The following is a 16,731-nucleotide window of genomic DNA, read 5'->3' on the forward strand; positions in this document are numbered from 1 at the left end:
TCGGTAACCGGTCCGGTAGACTAACCAATTATCTACCTCAGTTGCAGATCGAATTTTCGAAAGGGCCGTTCCGAGCCGTTCCCAAAAAAACCGTCTGCCGTTTTTGTTCTGCTTTCACTGGCAAAACAATACCGACACCGGCAAGTGCACTTGCCCGACAACCTCGAGATTGATCTAATTTTGTTTTGCTCCCGCAAGCAATTACCGATCGATCGATCGATCGGGTGGTGGGATGGGAGACTGTGGACTAGAAAATAAAATTAAGAGAAAAGCGTTCGATTTTTCCCGCGCTCGTGTGCGGGTGCCCTGATTGCGTAAGTTGAGTTGGTGGTGGTCGTGGATCGAGGATGGCTTCGATGCGTGAGTCCGAGATGCAGCAGTAGCTCGGTTGGCCGGTGTAATCACCGCAGCCCGTAGATTCTGGGGCGTCTGGAGCATAGCGCACGCATCGTATGGCTCCATTTCTGGGACGGCAATGATTGAAGCGTACCGGATTACCGTTTATAGCGAAGCGGGATCAATTTTCCCATCTGGGGCATGTAATTGTTGTCCATAGCGTATTCCGCTGCAAGTAGCAAAGAGGGTGGAAAAGAGCGGTCCATTTTTGGGACATTGCCGGACAGGTTGTACTGAGAAGGGAATGCAGTTGCAGATCATCTGCAGTTGTGCATCGGGTCTGTTATCTGATATTGGTGGCTTAGAGAAACAACAGACTTTGAGGCAACTCATGATGTCGTTTGAAGATATATTCTATCATGATATTTGATGTACGATATGTAGCCACAGTTATAAACGGTTCTAACCAAACAACAAAAACATTTTTTGAGAAGATAATGGTATTTGTGTTTTTTTTTTTCAATAAATTAGAGAATTTTTGGTTTGAACAAAAAGATCACGCATTTAAATACTTAACTATCCTACTTAATCAATTGCCTGAGGTAGTCTGTCAATCATGAAGCACAATATTTAATTACCAAGTACCTCAGCTAACGGTAGCTAAAGACCATCGCACTAATGTGTTACATTTTTTCCCCGATTCTCCCCTCAATGGACAACCCAACACATTCTGAAAAGAAATTGTTATTTTGTGTCCATTTCGGTCCTTTCACTCAGCAGCAGCAAACAACAGCAAATTGTTTCTGGTAAGGTAATGATCGTACCCATCACATATCAGAACATCAAAAGCGCTTGCCCTCATTCCGCGCGCAATGATCGATCGATGCGGTGGCCCCGAAGAGGAATGTTTGGCGTGTCGTGGAAGGCACGCTGCGCGATGACCGATCGATTGTTGATAAGCAGCTTTCCTGAAAAGGACACGGACATGTTTCCCCCATCAACTCCTTTCGACATTAATGCAAAATCGAAACACACCATGAACGACAACAACGAAAAAAAAAATGCAATCTCTCGAACGAATCTGACCTTAAGTGTTGAAAAACCAAACCAAAAAAGGTGATTGGGGTTTCGAAAAATCAATAACACACGCTGGAGTTGAGCATTTTATTTTTGACTACTTTGGTTTGACTTAATTCATGTTTAGCTGAATAAACATCATTTTTCACAATGCACCTCTCTATAGAAGGATTTAAAATAGCTACACCGCTGATCTTCAAAATTCATCAATCATTTCGGGATCGTTATTGATCTCTATTAGAGCCTATTCATGGTTTCACCATGTCGGCATATCTTAGATCTTGGCGTTGTATCGATTTCAAACTCCCACACCGTGAATTGTAACTTATACAAAGTATCATCGCATCGGGCAGTCGAAGCTCTAAATCCTCCAAACCAACATGCCGATTTCCATTTCCCGCGATGAATGTAGATCACACAGCATCTGCACAGCATGACACACAGCCCTGCAGTAACGAAGCACACTATACATTGTGTTCCATACTATTTCGATTCTTACATCCCTCACACCGATGCGTTTCGTGCGCCACAAAGGGTGCATAAATCTTGTTGCTTGCACACATCTGAATCGTACAGTTTAGAGCTTACAAACGGGAGACGTCCGACTACATGGGCACGGGCGTCCCCGTCCTCTAATCACGCAAGCTTCACGGCAATAATAGGCGCCCTGGAACGACTTCCCATTAGCACCTGAACGGCGATAAATACGACCAGCTGCTTGTTGCTCTTTGGCGCAGCATCGAACAGATTCTAGGTTGTCTAACTGCACCGCGGCTAGATGATGATGATGCTGTGGCGTCCGGTGGTGGAAGCAAAGAACATAGAAAATCAAAGCGACGTTGTCATAATTATAAATCTCAACCAACTCTCTCAACACCGTTTACTGTTTACCAAACAACGTTTGTCCGTTTGCCCACTCTCTCGCTCTGTATCAATCGGTCGCTTCCTTTGCTACGTTTGTGCAGGAGAATGCAATTGACGCTAATAACGGGTGACATGACGACTCGCTAACTAATAAATAGACGAGCGGTAAATTATCCGGATCCGTAGGTTCGAGCGGCATTGTAGTTGTGAGATTTAAGCTACCCGTGCCAGCCAGTCGATAAAAGGAAAAGCAAATAGAATTATTAAGCAATCCAGTCTATTGGAAGGAATGTTAACGAAACAGTCATTCTGAGTGTGAGTTAAAATATTATCTTCTCATACATTCTTATCATATATTGTTCTGGAATGTATCGGAATTTATAGTAAACCCAAGAAACGAGCTAGAGCCAATTACTGTCCCTCCGTAGGTCCCTTCTCTCCCCTCCCAAAACCGGTCTGGGAGCGTAGAATCGTGACACGGAAGAATACACCCGATGCACGTTATGCAACCCCAAACCCCACTGTCCCCAGTAATTGGCCAAACGATCAATATCAGCAGTAGCTGTTTAGATTGATTGGCTGACTGGTTGATAAAATGATGATGTTCATGCGTGGCGCTCGTCTCATCGATGCAGTCCACTGGGTCTCGCCTAGCCCCGGGCGATCATGGGAAGAAAATGCCTTCCCCCCAGCTTCCGTTAGAGTGCACCTGTTAGTTTGCCTGCCACCACCTCCTCGACCAAAGAGTGTACAATTTACCCAACCCAAAATAACATTTGTTTTAATGGCCTGTACCTGTGTATGTTTTCCTTCTTCCTTCCGCCCCAGCCACCCACAAGGTAACGTGTGCCGACGAGACGATGCGGGTCGACGTTGCACTGCCGTCGGAGAACTTCTCCAGCGAGGCCGTCTATCTGGACGGTATGAAGGGCTATCCGGATCCGAAGTGTAAGCCCACCATACGGGAGAATCTGGCCGTGTTTGAGCTTTCGCTCACCAACATCTACGATTGCGGTGTGACACGGGTGATCAATCAAATTACGGTACGTACCCGTCGTGTGTGTGTTCCCGTCATTGAGCGCAATGCAAGGGTGGGTGTTTTGCAGATGCTAATCAACACGACGACTTTTGCTTAATTTTTCCTCCACAGGGGAAGAAAGTTTTCTATCATCGGATCATAGTCGAGACCGGGCCGGACACTGGCAAGGAGATCGTGAGCGTAAAGTGCATCACCACCGGGCCGAGCTACAATGTGACGCACGGTATCGTGAAGCGGGATGTGCTGCCCGCCGGCTTCCAGGAACCGGAGTAAGTGTTTAAGCTGTTTTTAATGTATTTTTTTACACCGTTTTACTATATCAACGTTCAATGTAAGGAGCCATCCATAAATAACGTTAGGATAAAAAATGAAGTTAGTTTGAAAATATTAGAGCAGCTATCGAATCATTCATGAGTTACGTGACGCAAAATTATACGCAACCGGTTGGACTCTCTCCTCTCGCAAGGTTGTAGCATGTAAGGATGGAAAAATCTCCCTCTACTCCTCTTCCCTTGTCGCCACTTCTTTGGCCATCTGTTAGTGTCCTGATGTAATCAGGATTGTTTATAAAGTATGCATATTATTTTGCTAGGACTTCAAAATGATCAAGATCCCTTTCGTTGCCGAGTTGTCGAATTCTCCAAAAACTCTACATACTAAATATGTTTAAATGTCTGAGAGTCAGTCAGACAACTGACGTTCCTGTAGATCGGTAGAATCAACAAGTGTTCCAAAACGGCACGATACAATTATAGAAATGTAGCAGAAATGTAACAGCTTGAATTTGACCTTTATTTTTTCGAAACATCCATTCAGAGACAGACTACTTTATAATTTAATGTTAAGAGTCTACTCATATGCCAAGATTTTCTTTAAACAAATTAGTAAAGATATTTAAATCACCACATGTCCATTATAAAATTCGAATGCACATGTATTGTAATAATTGGGTCCTTCTAACCAATTTTTTTCTCAACCAATCTGAATCTAGGGACCACTGCTCTGGGACAAGAAAACCTATGCTTGTAACGAGAGCAAACACATTGATTTATTTTTTTATGCACTAGTCCTGGTTACAGGGTTATGCAAGATAATTTGGCCCGGTTACAGGGATATGCAAGATAATTTCATGTAAATTTACAAGTATAGAATGCGCGCAAAGAATTTTTTTTAAAAGACATCGCCAAATCCTGGTGACTTTTAAAGAACAAATTATGAGAAACTTTATGATCCCATACTGATCCGGCGACTGGTCCCAAACGCATGTTGATTCTAGAATTTTACAGATCTCTTACTGATGAAAGAACTTACTCTAATCCCATCTCAATTGAGCTTGACTCTATACCGGTCCTGAAACTGCTGCCAAAGCCATACCGGCCCTGAAATTGATCCCCATCCCATACCAGAACTTACACTGAATCCATATCGGTTCTGGAACTTATCCTTACCCCGTACAGATTCTGTAACATTTACCTATTGTACTGTAACTGATCCCAAACACATACTGGTCATTGAACTGATTAAGATGTCATATCGATTCCGAAACAGATCATAACCCCATTTTAGGTCCTGATACTGATCTCTTTTTGATTCGGGTCCAAAAATAGTACCTACATCTGTCTCAGTCATGGAACTTTCCAATCCAGTGGTTTCCCTTTTTTGCATTGGGAGGTACCGCAGTATTATCGTCAATTCGGACACTTAATAACATACTCGTCCTGGGTTCAATCCTCGTAAGGACCGTCACCCTAAGCAAGTATTGATGATCCGGCTGCGTAGTACTGATCCGGCTTAACCGACCTATATTCCTATATAACTTTGAGGCTTCCTGAACTGTTTGTTGGACCACTTTCTGGAAAGCTTTCCTAACAAGTCATAGATTACATTCTTTAGCTATGTTTCAGCCAAAAAATAGACCCGTGTATAGAAGCAAGCATAGAAGTATAGTTTTAATAATGTTATTGTTACCTTAATTTATAAGAGATTAAAGCAATCGAAAGGCCGTATATAGGATTGAGCGACTAGTCTATATTAAACATTTTCCTATCGTCTCTTAAGAGCGACTGATGTTGCTGTCATTTTTTTATAGAGTTATTTGACTTCGTGGGTCTTTTGCCTTATTTAAGAGAGATAGACTTTAAATCTTCAAGTCTATAAGACAATGTAAGACAAAGAGTCATAATTAAACAATTATTCACCAGCTCAGGTCACCTAAAGGACAAATTATACTTTAATCACTGTTTGTGTGAAACCTATACCTAACCAAGAGATCACCAAGAACATGCCATGCTTTCATTTATAAACATTTACTGATCCTTGCAATTTCCCTCTCCATCTCTCCTCCTTCACTACAGAGATCTCGAAATAACGACCTCGATCACGGAGAATGCCCCCGAACCGTCGCTCGGTATTGCGATCCGCCAGGGCGACAAGCTGGTATCGGGCGACCTTAACGTTAGCCCCGGGGCTCACCTGCAGATGGAAATTTTCCTCGACAACCGTTCGGCACCAATTTACGGGCTCGGCGTCAACTACATGCTCGTCACAGACACCAAATACCAGGAGGAAACGATCATTTTCAACGGGTAAGCTGGGCCTTAACGCACCTTTGACACTATCCCGCTGACAGCCGAAGGTCATGCCAGTACTTTACCCGCCTAACCTTTTTCCACACTATTCTGCAGCTGCTCGGTTGATCCGTATCTGTTCGAAAACTTCAACACGGTCGACGGTGACCTGCTGGCGGCCAAGTTCCGCGCGTTCAAGTTCCCCGAGTCGACCTACGTCCAGTTCCGCGGCACCGTCAACGTGTGCGTCGATCGGTGCAAGGGTGTAATCTGCAGCAACGGTCAAACGGCGTTCGGACGGCGGAAGCGCGAGATCAGTGCTGCACCGGCCGACCCGAACAAGGTGTACGAAGTCACCATGACTACCTTCATCAAGGTGAACTACGACGAGAATGCAGATCAGAGTATGTTGTGGTGCAGCCGTTGGCGTGAATCCAGTACCTTATTTAAGCTCTCTTTCTTTCTCTCTCTTATTGCAACAGATACCGTGTCGGAGATTGATCAGAAAATTCGCCAGCTGAAGCTCACCAACCAGAAGCTTGCCCGCAACAGCCGTGCCGGCAACGTGTTCGAGAGCATCCACAATGTGCCGGCCCGGACGGCGGATGTGGAGCAGCCGGAAGCAACTACCCTGCCGGCGGACAACGAGAGCGCCAAGGTCGAGGAGACGATCGTGTTCCGCGAGGTTATCACCCGGCAGGAGGAGCAGGAGGACGTATCGTTCGAGAGCGCCAGCGGTAGTTCCCGGCGGACGGGCTGGCAACTGGGCGCCCTGCTTGCCGCACTCTGCACGATCGCACTCGAGATCATTCGCCATTGAAAGTCACGATTTCTCACGCGGTGAGCATGATCTCTCTCGCACACCGGAACCAAACAAGGCAAAAAAAAAGAAGAAAAGTAAAACAAATACGGACTGCCGTGCTCGGCGGGCTGAAGTGGACGAATCGGCGCGAACGACGCTATGTCACACTTCCATTTTGGCCATCGCCGACCGTGGACGGTCCTATGCATTCTGGTGAAACTGGAGACAACACTGGACGCACGGTGCTGTCTCACCGTACGGGGAGGGAATTATTAATTAAAACGTGAGGGTACAACAAGCTGTAAATATTCGATTCCTGTGTAGGCAGTGGCACCGTCGGTGAGAGAGTACACGAGAGCAAACACTGGGGTTCATTCATTTTTTTAGCAGCGGGTTTTCTTTTTTGTAATTTTACGCGACAGTTTACACTAATAGCACAAAATTGAACGCTGAACAAATTAGACACTAATTAACGCTTGACGAGATACTAATAGAAACGCGTGTGTACTGGGAGAATATTTCAGCGCGCGAAACGAAAAGAAAAATTCATTTTACTTGGGCAGTTTAAGAACACGTGAAACGAAAGCAATAGGATTAAAACATACGAAAGTAGCTGGTTGTGTTTGCGAAAAAAAATCAAACACGCAACACGATCGTGCTTTGGGATATAAAGCGTCTGTTCGATGCTGATCGGTATGAACTTGTCGGTAAAAGGTTGCGCTCACGCGTACACGCGCAGCTCTAGCCGCAGTAAGATAAGATAATGCTAGTCTAATTACTGTTTAATTGAGCGGACAAGAACTGACAGGGAAAACGGAAAGCGCCCAATAGGACAGAGGCGCCCAGCGAGCCGATGCGACGATATGGAGGCAATCGAGGCCACTAAAGCCTTCCGCCGCTACACTAACAGGGGGAGAGACAAAGAAATTGCTGATAGTAAAATCCTTAAATGGGACCATGAATCACCGAATCCGCAAATGTGAGGAATAAAATAAAGCATCATTAATAGCATTAACGACCGATAAACAATGTAAAAGGGTGGCCCCGTCGGTGGCCGCCACGCTAACGCCAGCAATAATTGTGAAAATTGTGCGAAAATCTAGGAAAATAAAGCTAACCGTAAAACTAAACTCGTGCTTGTTTATTTTATTTTATTTTTTATTAATGTTAATTTCTCAGCCACGTGAAATTATGATGTAAAAAGGAGCGAAGAGGGAATTGGAAGACGGGAAGGGATAGGTTGATATCGAACAGATCTGAGGCACAATAAAAAGACGAAATTGTTCTTAAAAATGACTCATTGCGAGCAAAACGTGTACGACATATAAATATGTCGAGACGAAAACAATAACGTAAGGTGCGACAAGGAGCATAAAAATGTACACGGGACAGAAGGTAGGGAGCATCGATCGTATGAAACAACTGGCCCGCCACGAAAGAAGCCTAAGCTACCGAGAGGTGGTGCTCCAACTTAGCTAGGCCTTGTAAAGCGCATCTATGCTCATACGAAGGTAGGGGAATAGAGTGATGACCCAGCGACCTACGAAATGCAATCCTTGTAAATCATTTCTAAATTCTCTCATTCCTTTGGACCACAGATACTTGGACAGGAGACCAGATGATATTCCAATACAGAACGGACCCAGCAATAATAAAGGGACTTAGGACAGAATGGATCGCGAATTTCAGTGATTATTGTTATATTTTTGTTTTCTTTCGAAGAACGCTAAGAAACGTTCACGCATTACTTCCTTTAAAAACGATGTGTTCGGAAAGTCCTAGTTTATTTATATTTACTCGTAAACGATTTGCTACCACTTTGTTTCACGACCTTGCTCAAGCGCGCGCCATATCTTTCTCTCCGATCGGCACTCACGCATCGTGCCGAGCGCGCCTTCGCTGACCTCCCGATAGATCGCACACACACTTCGATCTACGCCCGATGAGTGTCCTCGGTAGCGATCTACGGGACCATCAAGTTGGCCCATAACAATTATTATTATTTATTTTCATATTGTCAGACGCCCAAGGTTTCACAATAATATTTCTAACAAACTACGGAAAAATTAACTGTTAAGGATGGGGGATTGATGAAATACATAAGGACTCGAAAAGACGATAGCGAAAACTGGACAAGGGCACGTGGTAGTCGAACATATCATGAACTTGATTAAATGAGGCGCATGCTCTCAAAAACGAATCTTTCTGAGCAAAAGCAGAACGGCGGGAGGGGATGAAATTGGGAGATCTGTCGCGGAGACGACGAGAAGGAACGTAAAGTGTAATAGAGCTGAGGAGCAAGGGAGACCCGATATTGTTGGTAAGTAGGCTGGCGATGAAGTATAACTGCGCTTGTGAATGTCGGGATTTGATTTCCATCAAGCCCAACATACGACAGCGGAGAGAATACGAGGGCACAGGTGCATTATATCCGTGCAGAAATCTACGTATTGCGATACGCGTTCCTGTGCACTCTCTGCCTCTCTAGTCTCTGCATAGTGGTGCCTCCAGCCGGGGTCCACACAACACTAGCGAATTCCAACATAGTACAGTGCCTTCAGGCATAGCGGATCTCTCAGCTCAGAGGCTAGACAAGCAATGAGTTCTAGCATGAATGAGTCTGGTCGTGATGGTGTCATCGAGCCAAACATCAAGGTCCTTAATTGAAGACTCTCTTAATTTATTTATTTATTTATTTATTTCATACACAACCGACGGACCATCGTGTCTAATCGGCAATTATTATTATCTGAGAATTATTATCTGAGTTTGACCAAACAAGCAGTCCCATGTAATTTTTCTGATAGGACGACCAAAAGAGACAACACAACATTTAGGCGGACAAAGCACTAACCCATTAGACGAGCACCAAGTAGAAAAAATATTTAAAAGTGAAGTAATTTACAATCGGCACGATAGATATAACCAAGACATTTATTGGCCCTTATTGATGACATCGTCCTTATGCTCTTTGAAAGACAGATTCTGATCAAATAAGATTCTAAGATCCTTAGACAAAGCCACACAGGAGTATTACAGAGACTGTATACGTGAGATATACATGTAAAGGATTGGAAAAAAGATAACACATAAAAATTTTCGTTACACAGGACTAAGCCGTTAGAAGGACATCATGTAGAGAATTTACAGAGCCAGGATTGAAGGACAAGACAATCAGCTGTAGAGGATACAGGAAAAATAACTTTAACGTCGTTTTCATCTAGCAGAAAGTCGTTAACAGTGAGGATAGAAGTACAGTCATTGAGGAAGAGAATGAACAGTAAGGGACTAAGGAAACTGTCTTGTGGGACACCCTACGGACTAAGACAACATTCAGAGAAAGAGTCACAGACTTTAACTGCATAGAAACGTTGCTCAAGATAAGAGTTGAACCACGACAATATTGAACCACCGAAACCTAGTGTTTGCAGCTAAGCAACTAGTAGAGATAAAGATATATTGTCAGATGTCGCTTTGAAATCGGTGAAGACAGTATCCACTTGTTTTCCACGAGGTTATGATACAAACAAGACGACAAGCACATGAGAATGGAAGACGTTGAGCGATGAGGCATCAAGCCATATCCTAGGCCTATATCCTAGGGGACATTGCACTGAGATCGACAATCATCGAAAGTATAAATACTTTTACAAACGAAACCATTTACATATGCGTACATTTATTCATATCGAAAATTTTGTTAGACAAATTCGAACACACACCACATTAGTTAAAAATGCATTTTCTTTTTGTTTTTCCTCTCTTTCTCTTTCGCTGGTTCAGTGTACGACTGTCTTTCTCTTTCGTTAGATTAAGATCTAAACCAAAACTAAAAGCAAAACTCCCTTTTACATTAAGCTTTTAAAACGAGTACAAGATTTAAACTCTGCTCGTACGTAACTAATAATCCAGATCAACTTTACTGCAACACTGTTCCCTAAATAACGGTTTCGAGTAACGAAGAATTTCGAACAAACTGCAGAAATGAGAGAAAAATGCAGAGCCTATGAATGCAAGCATGTAGGTAATTCCTTTTCTTATATATTTATGATACATAAATGGGGCTAGGAATGGAGGAGAATCCTTTTACTGCTAAATGAAACCAACACATGCACTTCAATATGGCCCTCAAATACGAAAGCTCCTGAGCTTTGCTTTGTTCGGCCTGGGCGGCTCCTTACGCTCAGTTGCAGCTTTCCAACGTGCAAGTGCATTTCAGATACCTTCATATACGGTGCTGTCTCACAGGCATGTTGGTGCAATCGGTGCACACTCGGCTCTCTACCACACAGCTTACAATTAAATATTGTGTGGTGATAAAAAACAAAACCATAAAATGCATTCACTCAACTTGTTTTGCGCTCCTCGGAGATGTATGTTCCGGAATTGCAACGCGGCTCATCGCTACTTCTCTTTCACCTACCTTTAATCTATCTGTTTCTTTTTTTATTATTATTTCTAAAGGCGAGGATTGTGTGTTTGACAAGTAAATCCTCGTGCTGGGAAAATGTATCACCTCTCCCTCCGTTTCTTCTCCTTCACAATAGGAATTGTTACGATTGTTCAAAGTTCCTTGCGTAATACTTTTGCTCACTAAATGATGATTGATTACTGAGTCCGACGATTGTCTGCCGGTTGAAAAAAAAAGATGAAATTTCTGTATACAATGCTCCTCAGAGGAAGGTTACGGTAGTTACAGTAGTTCGAAAACTTCATTGTCCTATCTTTGCGCAATAACTCCACGCTGAATTACACCGAATGGCAATTGCAATGCCATTTATAGTTTGACGCGTTGTTCTTCTACGCGTCGGCAATCATTCCGCTTAGCTAGTAGCGATCGTACGACGACGCCCTGCCGTTGCCATTGCGGCTGCGACTGCGACTGCGGCTTCGACTACGACTGCGCCGGCGACGATCTCGATCTCGGTTGCTCTCCCGTCCACGATCCCGATCACGGTCTCCCCGGTCTCGGTCCCTTTCGCGCTCACGGTCACGATCGCGCTCGCGCTCGCGGCTCAGCGAACGGCCATTCTTCTGCTCGCGCCCATTCACCCGTCGGCTAGAGGCGACCGGGCTGCGGCTGGGCGGCGGCGAATGAGAAGCTTTACGCGCTACCGGAGGAAGCAAACGACGCCGGCTACCGCTTCCGCTGCGTCGCGGACTGCGCGAAATGCTGCGCCGGCCGGGCGACGACCCTCTGGTGCGAACGTCCCGCCGGCCACCCACGGGCGAGCGGCGCACCGGAGACCGCGAACGGGATCGGGACCGGCTGTGCGATCGGCGCCGGTCTGACAGACCCGCCGGCCGCCTGCTTCGTACCGGTGAGCGAGATTTCGATTTCGATCTGGAGCGCGATCGGCGCTCGCGTGGATAGCGCGTTGTCATGTGTCGATTGCCTAAACGGGTGGGACGAACGGGAAAGCCGTTAGCGTGTGTTGGTTCGACTGCGCGATTGAGTAGCTTACGTACCTCTGCCCTTGACTTTCATGCTTGCCAACTCGACCAGCTTTGGATTGATCACCTGCTTTGCCTCCTTCAGTACATCGATCAGATCGCGCGCTTTTGAGGCATTGTTCGGGGTGAAGAACGTGTAGGCTGTGCCAGTGTTATTGCACCGTCCCGTGCGCCCAATGCGATGAATGTAGTCCTCCGAGGTGGTCGGGAAGTCAAAGTTTATTACAAACTTTACGTCGTCTACGTCTGCACAGCATAAAACCGGCGGAAAGGGTGTATCGGTTAAATAGAAAAGGACGAAACAAAGGCTCATTAGTTGGACTGAGTAACGCACATAAAACAAAGCACAAAACAGCAAACAGCCAAACACGCAGTTAAACCCTATCGTTTTCATAAACACAAAAAAAAACAATGAAAGGGAAGGGGCTTTACGTTTCGCCAGTTTCTTTTTTTTGCGTTGCGTAAGGAAGGACTGTACTGCCGCGTCGATGAAGGAGTGTAGTTTAGGATTGTCGACGCGTGGAAAAGTGTAGATGTATGAGCAGAGACGAGATACTAACAAAAGAGAAACAAATACGTTCCTTTCGGGCTGCATGCCACCCGGCAAGGCAAACATAAACAAGGCTAACAGAAAATAATGATAGAGTTGTAATCTTCTTTTTTTTGCTTTTTGTTTTGTGGGACTCTTCTGAAGTGGTTTGAGGGATTTTGGGGAAAGACAAACCCCGGTCTGCTTGTTTTGTTTGCTAATGAACTTAACGGATCAACCTGGATCAATTGGACCACGCTCCGGCGGTTGCATCTAACATTCTCTCAAGCAATTTTCTCACTCGACTTTGTGTGCTGGTGGGCTGGATGCATCGCACACAGCGATGTGCCGGGCGAGGCAGAGCGGAGTAGCCAGCGAGCTCACGTGCTGCTGTTGCCGGCTACTGCTCCACCAACGCAGACGCCGCCTGCCACCGTCGCTGCCTTTGTGTCGCCGTGCTCGTCCGTCGGTGCCGTCGCCGCCGCAGCGACCTGCGAACGCCAACGCTCACCCGTTTCGATCGTTTCACCGAATGGTACGTGGTGACCGAAAAGGTGATTCCAACGACGGAAAAGACATGAAGAAATCTGCCTGGTTGGAGCGGGATCCCTGGCGTGGAGAACTGCCGCACCATTGGCCGAACTGTCGCCGCTACTACTCGCTGCTTGCGTGCGCTGCTCCTCACATTCCATTCCTGTGCGTTCCGCTAGTTTCCCACGATGTAAATGTGCTCATCCTTCGACGATTGATGCAGCTCGCACGCGGAACAGCGGCAGAAGAGACAACCCTGGCAGCGGGACGCAAGCCGTAGTAACTGATGTTGGACCTTGGCAGCTGTAGCAGTAGTAGCAGTAGCAGCAGCAGCGACAGTGCCAACAGCGACAGCGATTCAAGCCCGGAAAGACCAACCGAGCTCACCAATGACATCGACCAGCATGGACGCCAACGCAACTTGTTTGCCAAGCCGCCGGTCACAGCGCCCGCCGAGCATCGATTTGCTGTTGCCGGCCGGTCGGTCGATCGGTCAGTCAGGTCTCTCCTGGGTGGGGCTTCATCGCCGATTCATTGCACTCCGCTAGCACGTCACGCCGACGTGCCCACCATATCCCATGGGTCGCGGCTACACAATCCGGGCCACACACACACACACACGCATGGGAGGACGAGATGGGACGTGTGATGCGCGTACACGGATGCGTGTTCTCTGAATCCTTCCTTCCCAATGAGCCGGAAGTAGCGAGAGACGACACGATTCGGCACGATCGCATCAACAAACGCACCGGCCACGGGCGCGGGATGACCGATGACCGTCACCACACACCTGGCTAACCACCTTTGGCTTTGGTTGGCTATCCTTCTTCCCCTACCAAAAACCGCCAGCCTGTTCTGTGCTCCCGGGCGCTACGGCCGGGTACGGAACGGCCGAACGCTTCTCTTCAAGGCAGACGTGAGTGTGTGCCTCTGGAAGGATAGAAGGGGAGGCCGGGTTTTACTTGTTAGCTATCGTTTTTTTTAAGGTTATGCTTTCAGTACTCGGGAAGAGAAAAGAAGGGAGCAAATAAGTTGCACGAGATTTAAATAATCATAATTAAATGCATGATTTGGTTCGCAGAATATGTCAATTTCTGGATAGAATGTCACTATTCACTATTTTAACACGTCTGGTAATTTACATTAAGAAATTGCATTTTCCGATAGCAAAATTAAAATCTAGGACCTGTTATCCCTGACATTTGACTTACACTTTTTGATTGCACCTCACAGATAATTTTCCAAGATCATGCAATTAAATTTGAGTTATCTTCACGTGATTGAATGACCTCACTTAACTTGGTTTTAACCCTTAATATCACCTAATAACAACCTTTTGGCCACACGAATTCGCAATCACTGTATCAAAAGGGTTAAAATGAAACTACTCACCTAGACCACGTGCTGCCACATCGGTGGCAATCAAAATCGGCGTCCTTCCCGAACGGAATGCTGTAAAACAAATTCAACAAAATGAAATATTAAATTTTGTTCCTCTTATTACGCACTCCATACACCACCGTACAGTTTAATGTAGCATCACGCTCGTTCTGTGATTTGTCGCCATGGATACAGCGGGCTGGCCAACCGTCCCGCTTCACCTTGCGTGTAATATCATCAACGCGCTTCTTCGTCTCGATGAAGATGATCGTTTTGCACTCCTTCTCGGCCATTATCTCGCGCAGCAGTATGCTCAGCTTCGACTCCTTCTCGTACTCCTGGCAAACGTCGATTATCTGCAGGATGTTGTGGTTCGCCGCCAGCTTCAGCGATCCCACATTGATCTGCGCGTAGTCCTTCAGATAGTCCTTCACGAGCCGGGCCACGATGTCGGGCCACGTGGCCGACCACATCAACGTCTGCCGATCGGGACGGATCTGCTCAATGATGGTGCGTATCTGCGGCTCGAACCCCATGTCCAGCATACGATCCGCCTCGTCCAGCACCAGGTACGAGCAGCGGCGCAGGTTCGTCTGGTTGCTCGACAGAAAGTCAATCAGCCGGCCCGGCGTGGCGATCACGATTTCCACCCCGTACTCCAGATCGTCCTGCTGCTTGCGCTTCTTCCCACCGCCAAACAGGCAGGTGTTTTTGTACTTCAGCGCCCGCCCAAAGTCGTCCGCCACCTGTTTGATTTGCTGCGCTAGCTCGCGCGTTGGCGCAAGTATCAGCGCGATCGGTCCGTCGCCACGGCGAAGCCGCGGCTGCTGATCGATGTGTATCAGGGCGGGAATCAGGTAGGACAGTGTTTTACCCGAGCCCGTCTTCGCGATGCCGACCATATCCCGGCCGGACAGTGCAATCGGCCAGCCCTGGGCCTGGATCGGCGTGGGCGTGGTAAAGCCGGCGTACCGCAGCTCGTCAATGATTTCCGCAGGGAAACCGGACTCTTCGAAGGTAAAGATCGGGTCCGGGATGTCGTGGCCCTTGGTGGTGATTTCCTTCGATCGGCGCCATTCGGAGATCTCGCGCTCGGACCGCCGGTACGAAGCCTTGGAACGGTACGGTTCGCGCACGATCGGGTCCAGCTTCACCTGTGACCACTGGACGGGTCGGAGCGTTTGCAGTTTGCCGATTTCGTACCGGCTACCCGCCAGTCCACCACGGCCCCGGGGACTTCTACTTCGACTACGACGCCTGTCGGAGAGCGGAGAGGGAGGGGGAGGGGAAAAACGGGAAAGAATGAAACAATGAATGGTTCACTCAACCGACATCGATGATGACCTTGTGGCATCGGTGGTTCAAGGTGGGTAGGGTCGGGGGTTTTGCAAAATCTTGCACTCCCAGCAGAAGAAGCTTTACAAAAATGCAACACACACACACATATATGCGCGCATCCCGGATGAGGGGTCACAAGATGGCAAAGCAAAAGGTTACAACAATCTACCGTACCTTCCATTGCGGCTCATCCTTTCACGCTGCAAATGCTGCTGGGTTCCGCGTTCCGTTGCTGGTAGGGCGATGAAAGGTACCGAGGCACACACCCCCTTCGTACGCTGTAGGAACAAGTTTTACCGATGGAAAATCCCACAAAATTCCGAGACCGAAATTGTTGGCTTGATTTGCTTGTCTTCTTTTTCTGCTTTCCTTTTCACTTGACGTTTCAGCACAAATCTTGCACGAAATGTTGTGTGCTGCAGCAGCGCGCGTTTATACCACGGTGGCTGTTTCTTGCGGGTTGGAGAACGATTTTAGCGAAATCATTTTTTAGAAATTATATTTGTTTCCTGTTCAAGGCTGCAGCATTGTAGAAACAACTCTTAAAATTTCGCGGTGAAGATTTCAAAAGTATAAATGAAACATAAATAAATTTAATAAAATTATTGTTTGACATTTGTACCAAATCTTCATACGAACGGGTACGTCCAATCGCGAACAAAATGTGTATTTTTGTGATTTTAATAGTTTTGTTCTCATTATTTGAGAGTAAAAATATTAAATGCATTACAAAATACTCAAAATACGTCCTCAATGTATCGAAATATTAGCGATTTTTACAAAACTCTTTCGAGTATCATTTTCTAGCCGTCAC

General features: G+C 46.4%; 2 protein-coding genes across 3 annotated transcripts in view; one reads left to right on the forward strand and one right to left on the reverse strand.

Moving 5' to 3' along the window:
• The window catches only part of LOC121593116, a 55,215-nt gene extending 47,903 nt beyond the window's left edge, over positions 1-7,312 (forward strand). For both annotated transcript variants that reach the window (XM_041915209.1, XM_041915210.1), the window contains exons 3-7: positions 3,106-3,320; positions 3,428-3,585; positions 5,671-5,901; positions 6,001-6,287; positions 6,366-7,312. In XM_041915209.1, coding sequence (XP_041771143.1) covers positions 3,106-3,320; positions 3,428-3,585; positions 5,671-5,901; positions 6,001-6,287; positions 6,366-6,703 — 1,229 coding nt within the window. In that variant the 3' untranslated portion in view covers positions 6,704-7,312. The remainder of the gene's footprint in view (positions 1-3,105; positions 3,321-3,427; positions 3,586-5,670; positions 5,902-6,000; positions 6,288-6,365) is intronic.
• A 3,810-nt stretch (positions 7,313-11,122) lies between these two features.
• On the reverse strand, positions 11,123-16,308 carry LOC121594626 (probable ATP-dependent RNA helicase DDX5). The gene is made up of 5 exons (XM_041918110.1): positions 16,092-16,308; positions 14,725-15,836; positions 14,592-14,651; positions 12,155-12,385; positions 11,123-12,081 (listed from the first exon to the last, which is right to left on the reverse strand). The coding sequence occupies exons 1-5, from the start codon at positions 16,106-16,108 to the stop codon at positions 11,513-11,515; spliced, it is 1,989 nt and encodes a 662-aa protein (XP_041774044.1). The 5' UTR covers positions 16,109-16,308; the 3' UTR covers positions 11,123-11,512.
• Between the last annotated feature and the right edge of the window lie 423 nt (positions 16,309-16,731).

Source organism: Anopheles merus, chromosome 2L, assembly GCF_017562075.2.
Source record: "Anopheles merus strain MAF chromosome 2L, AmerM5.1, whole genome shotgun sequence".
In the NCBI taxonomy this organism is placed as follows: domain Eukaryota; kingdom Metazoa; phylum Arthropoda; class Insecta; order Diptera; family Culicidae; genus Anopheles; species Anopheles merus.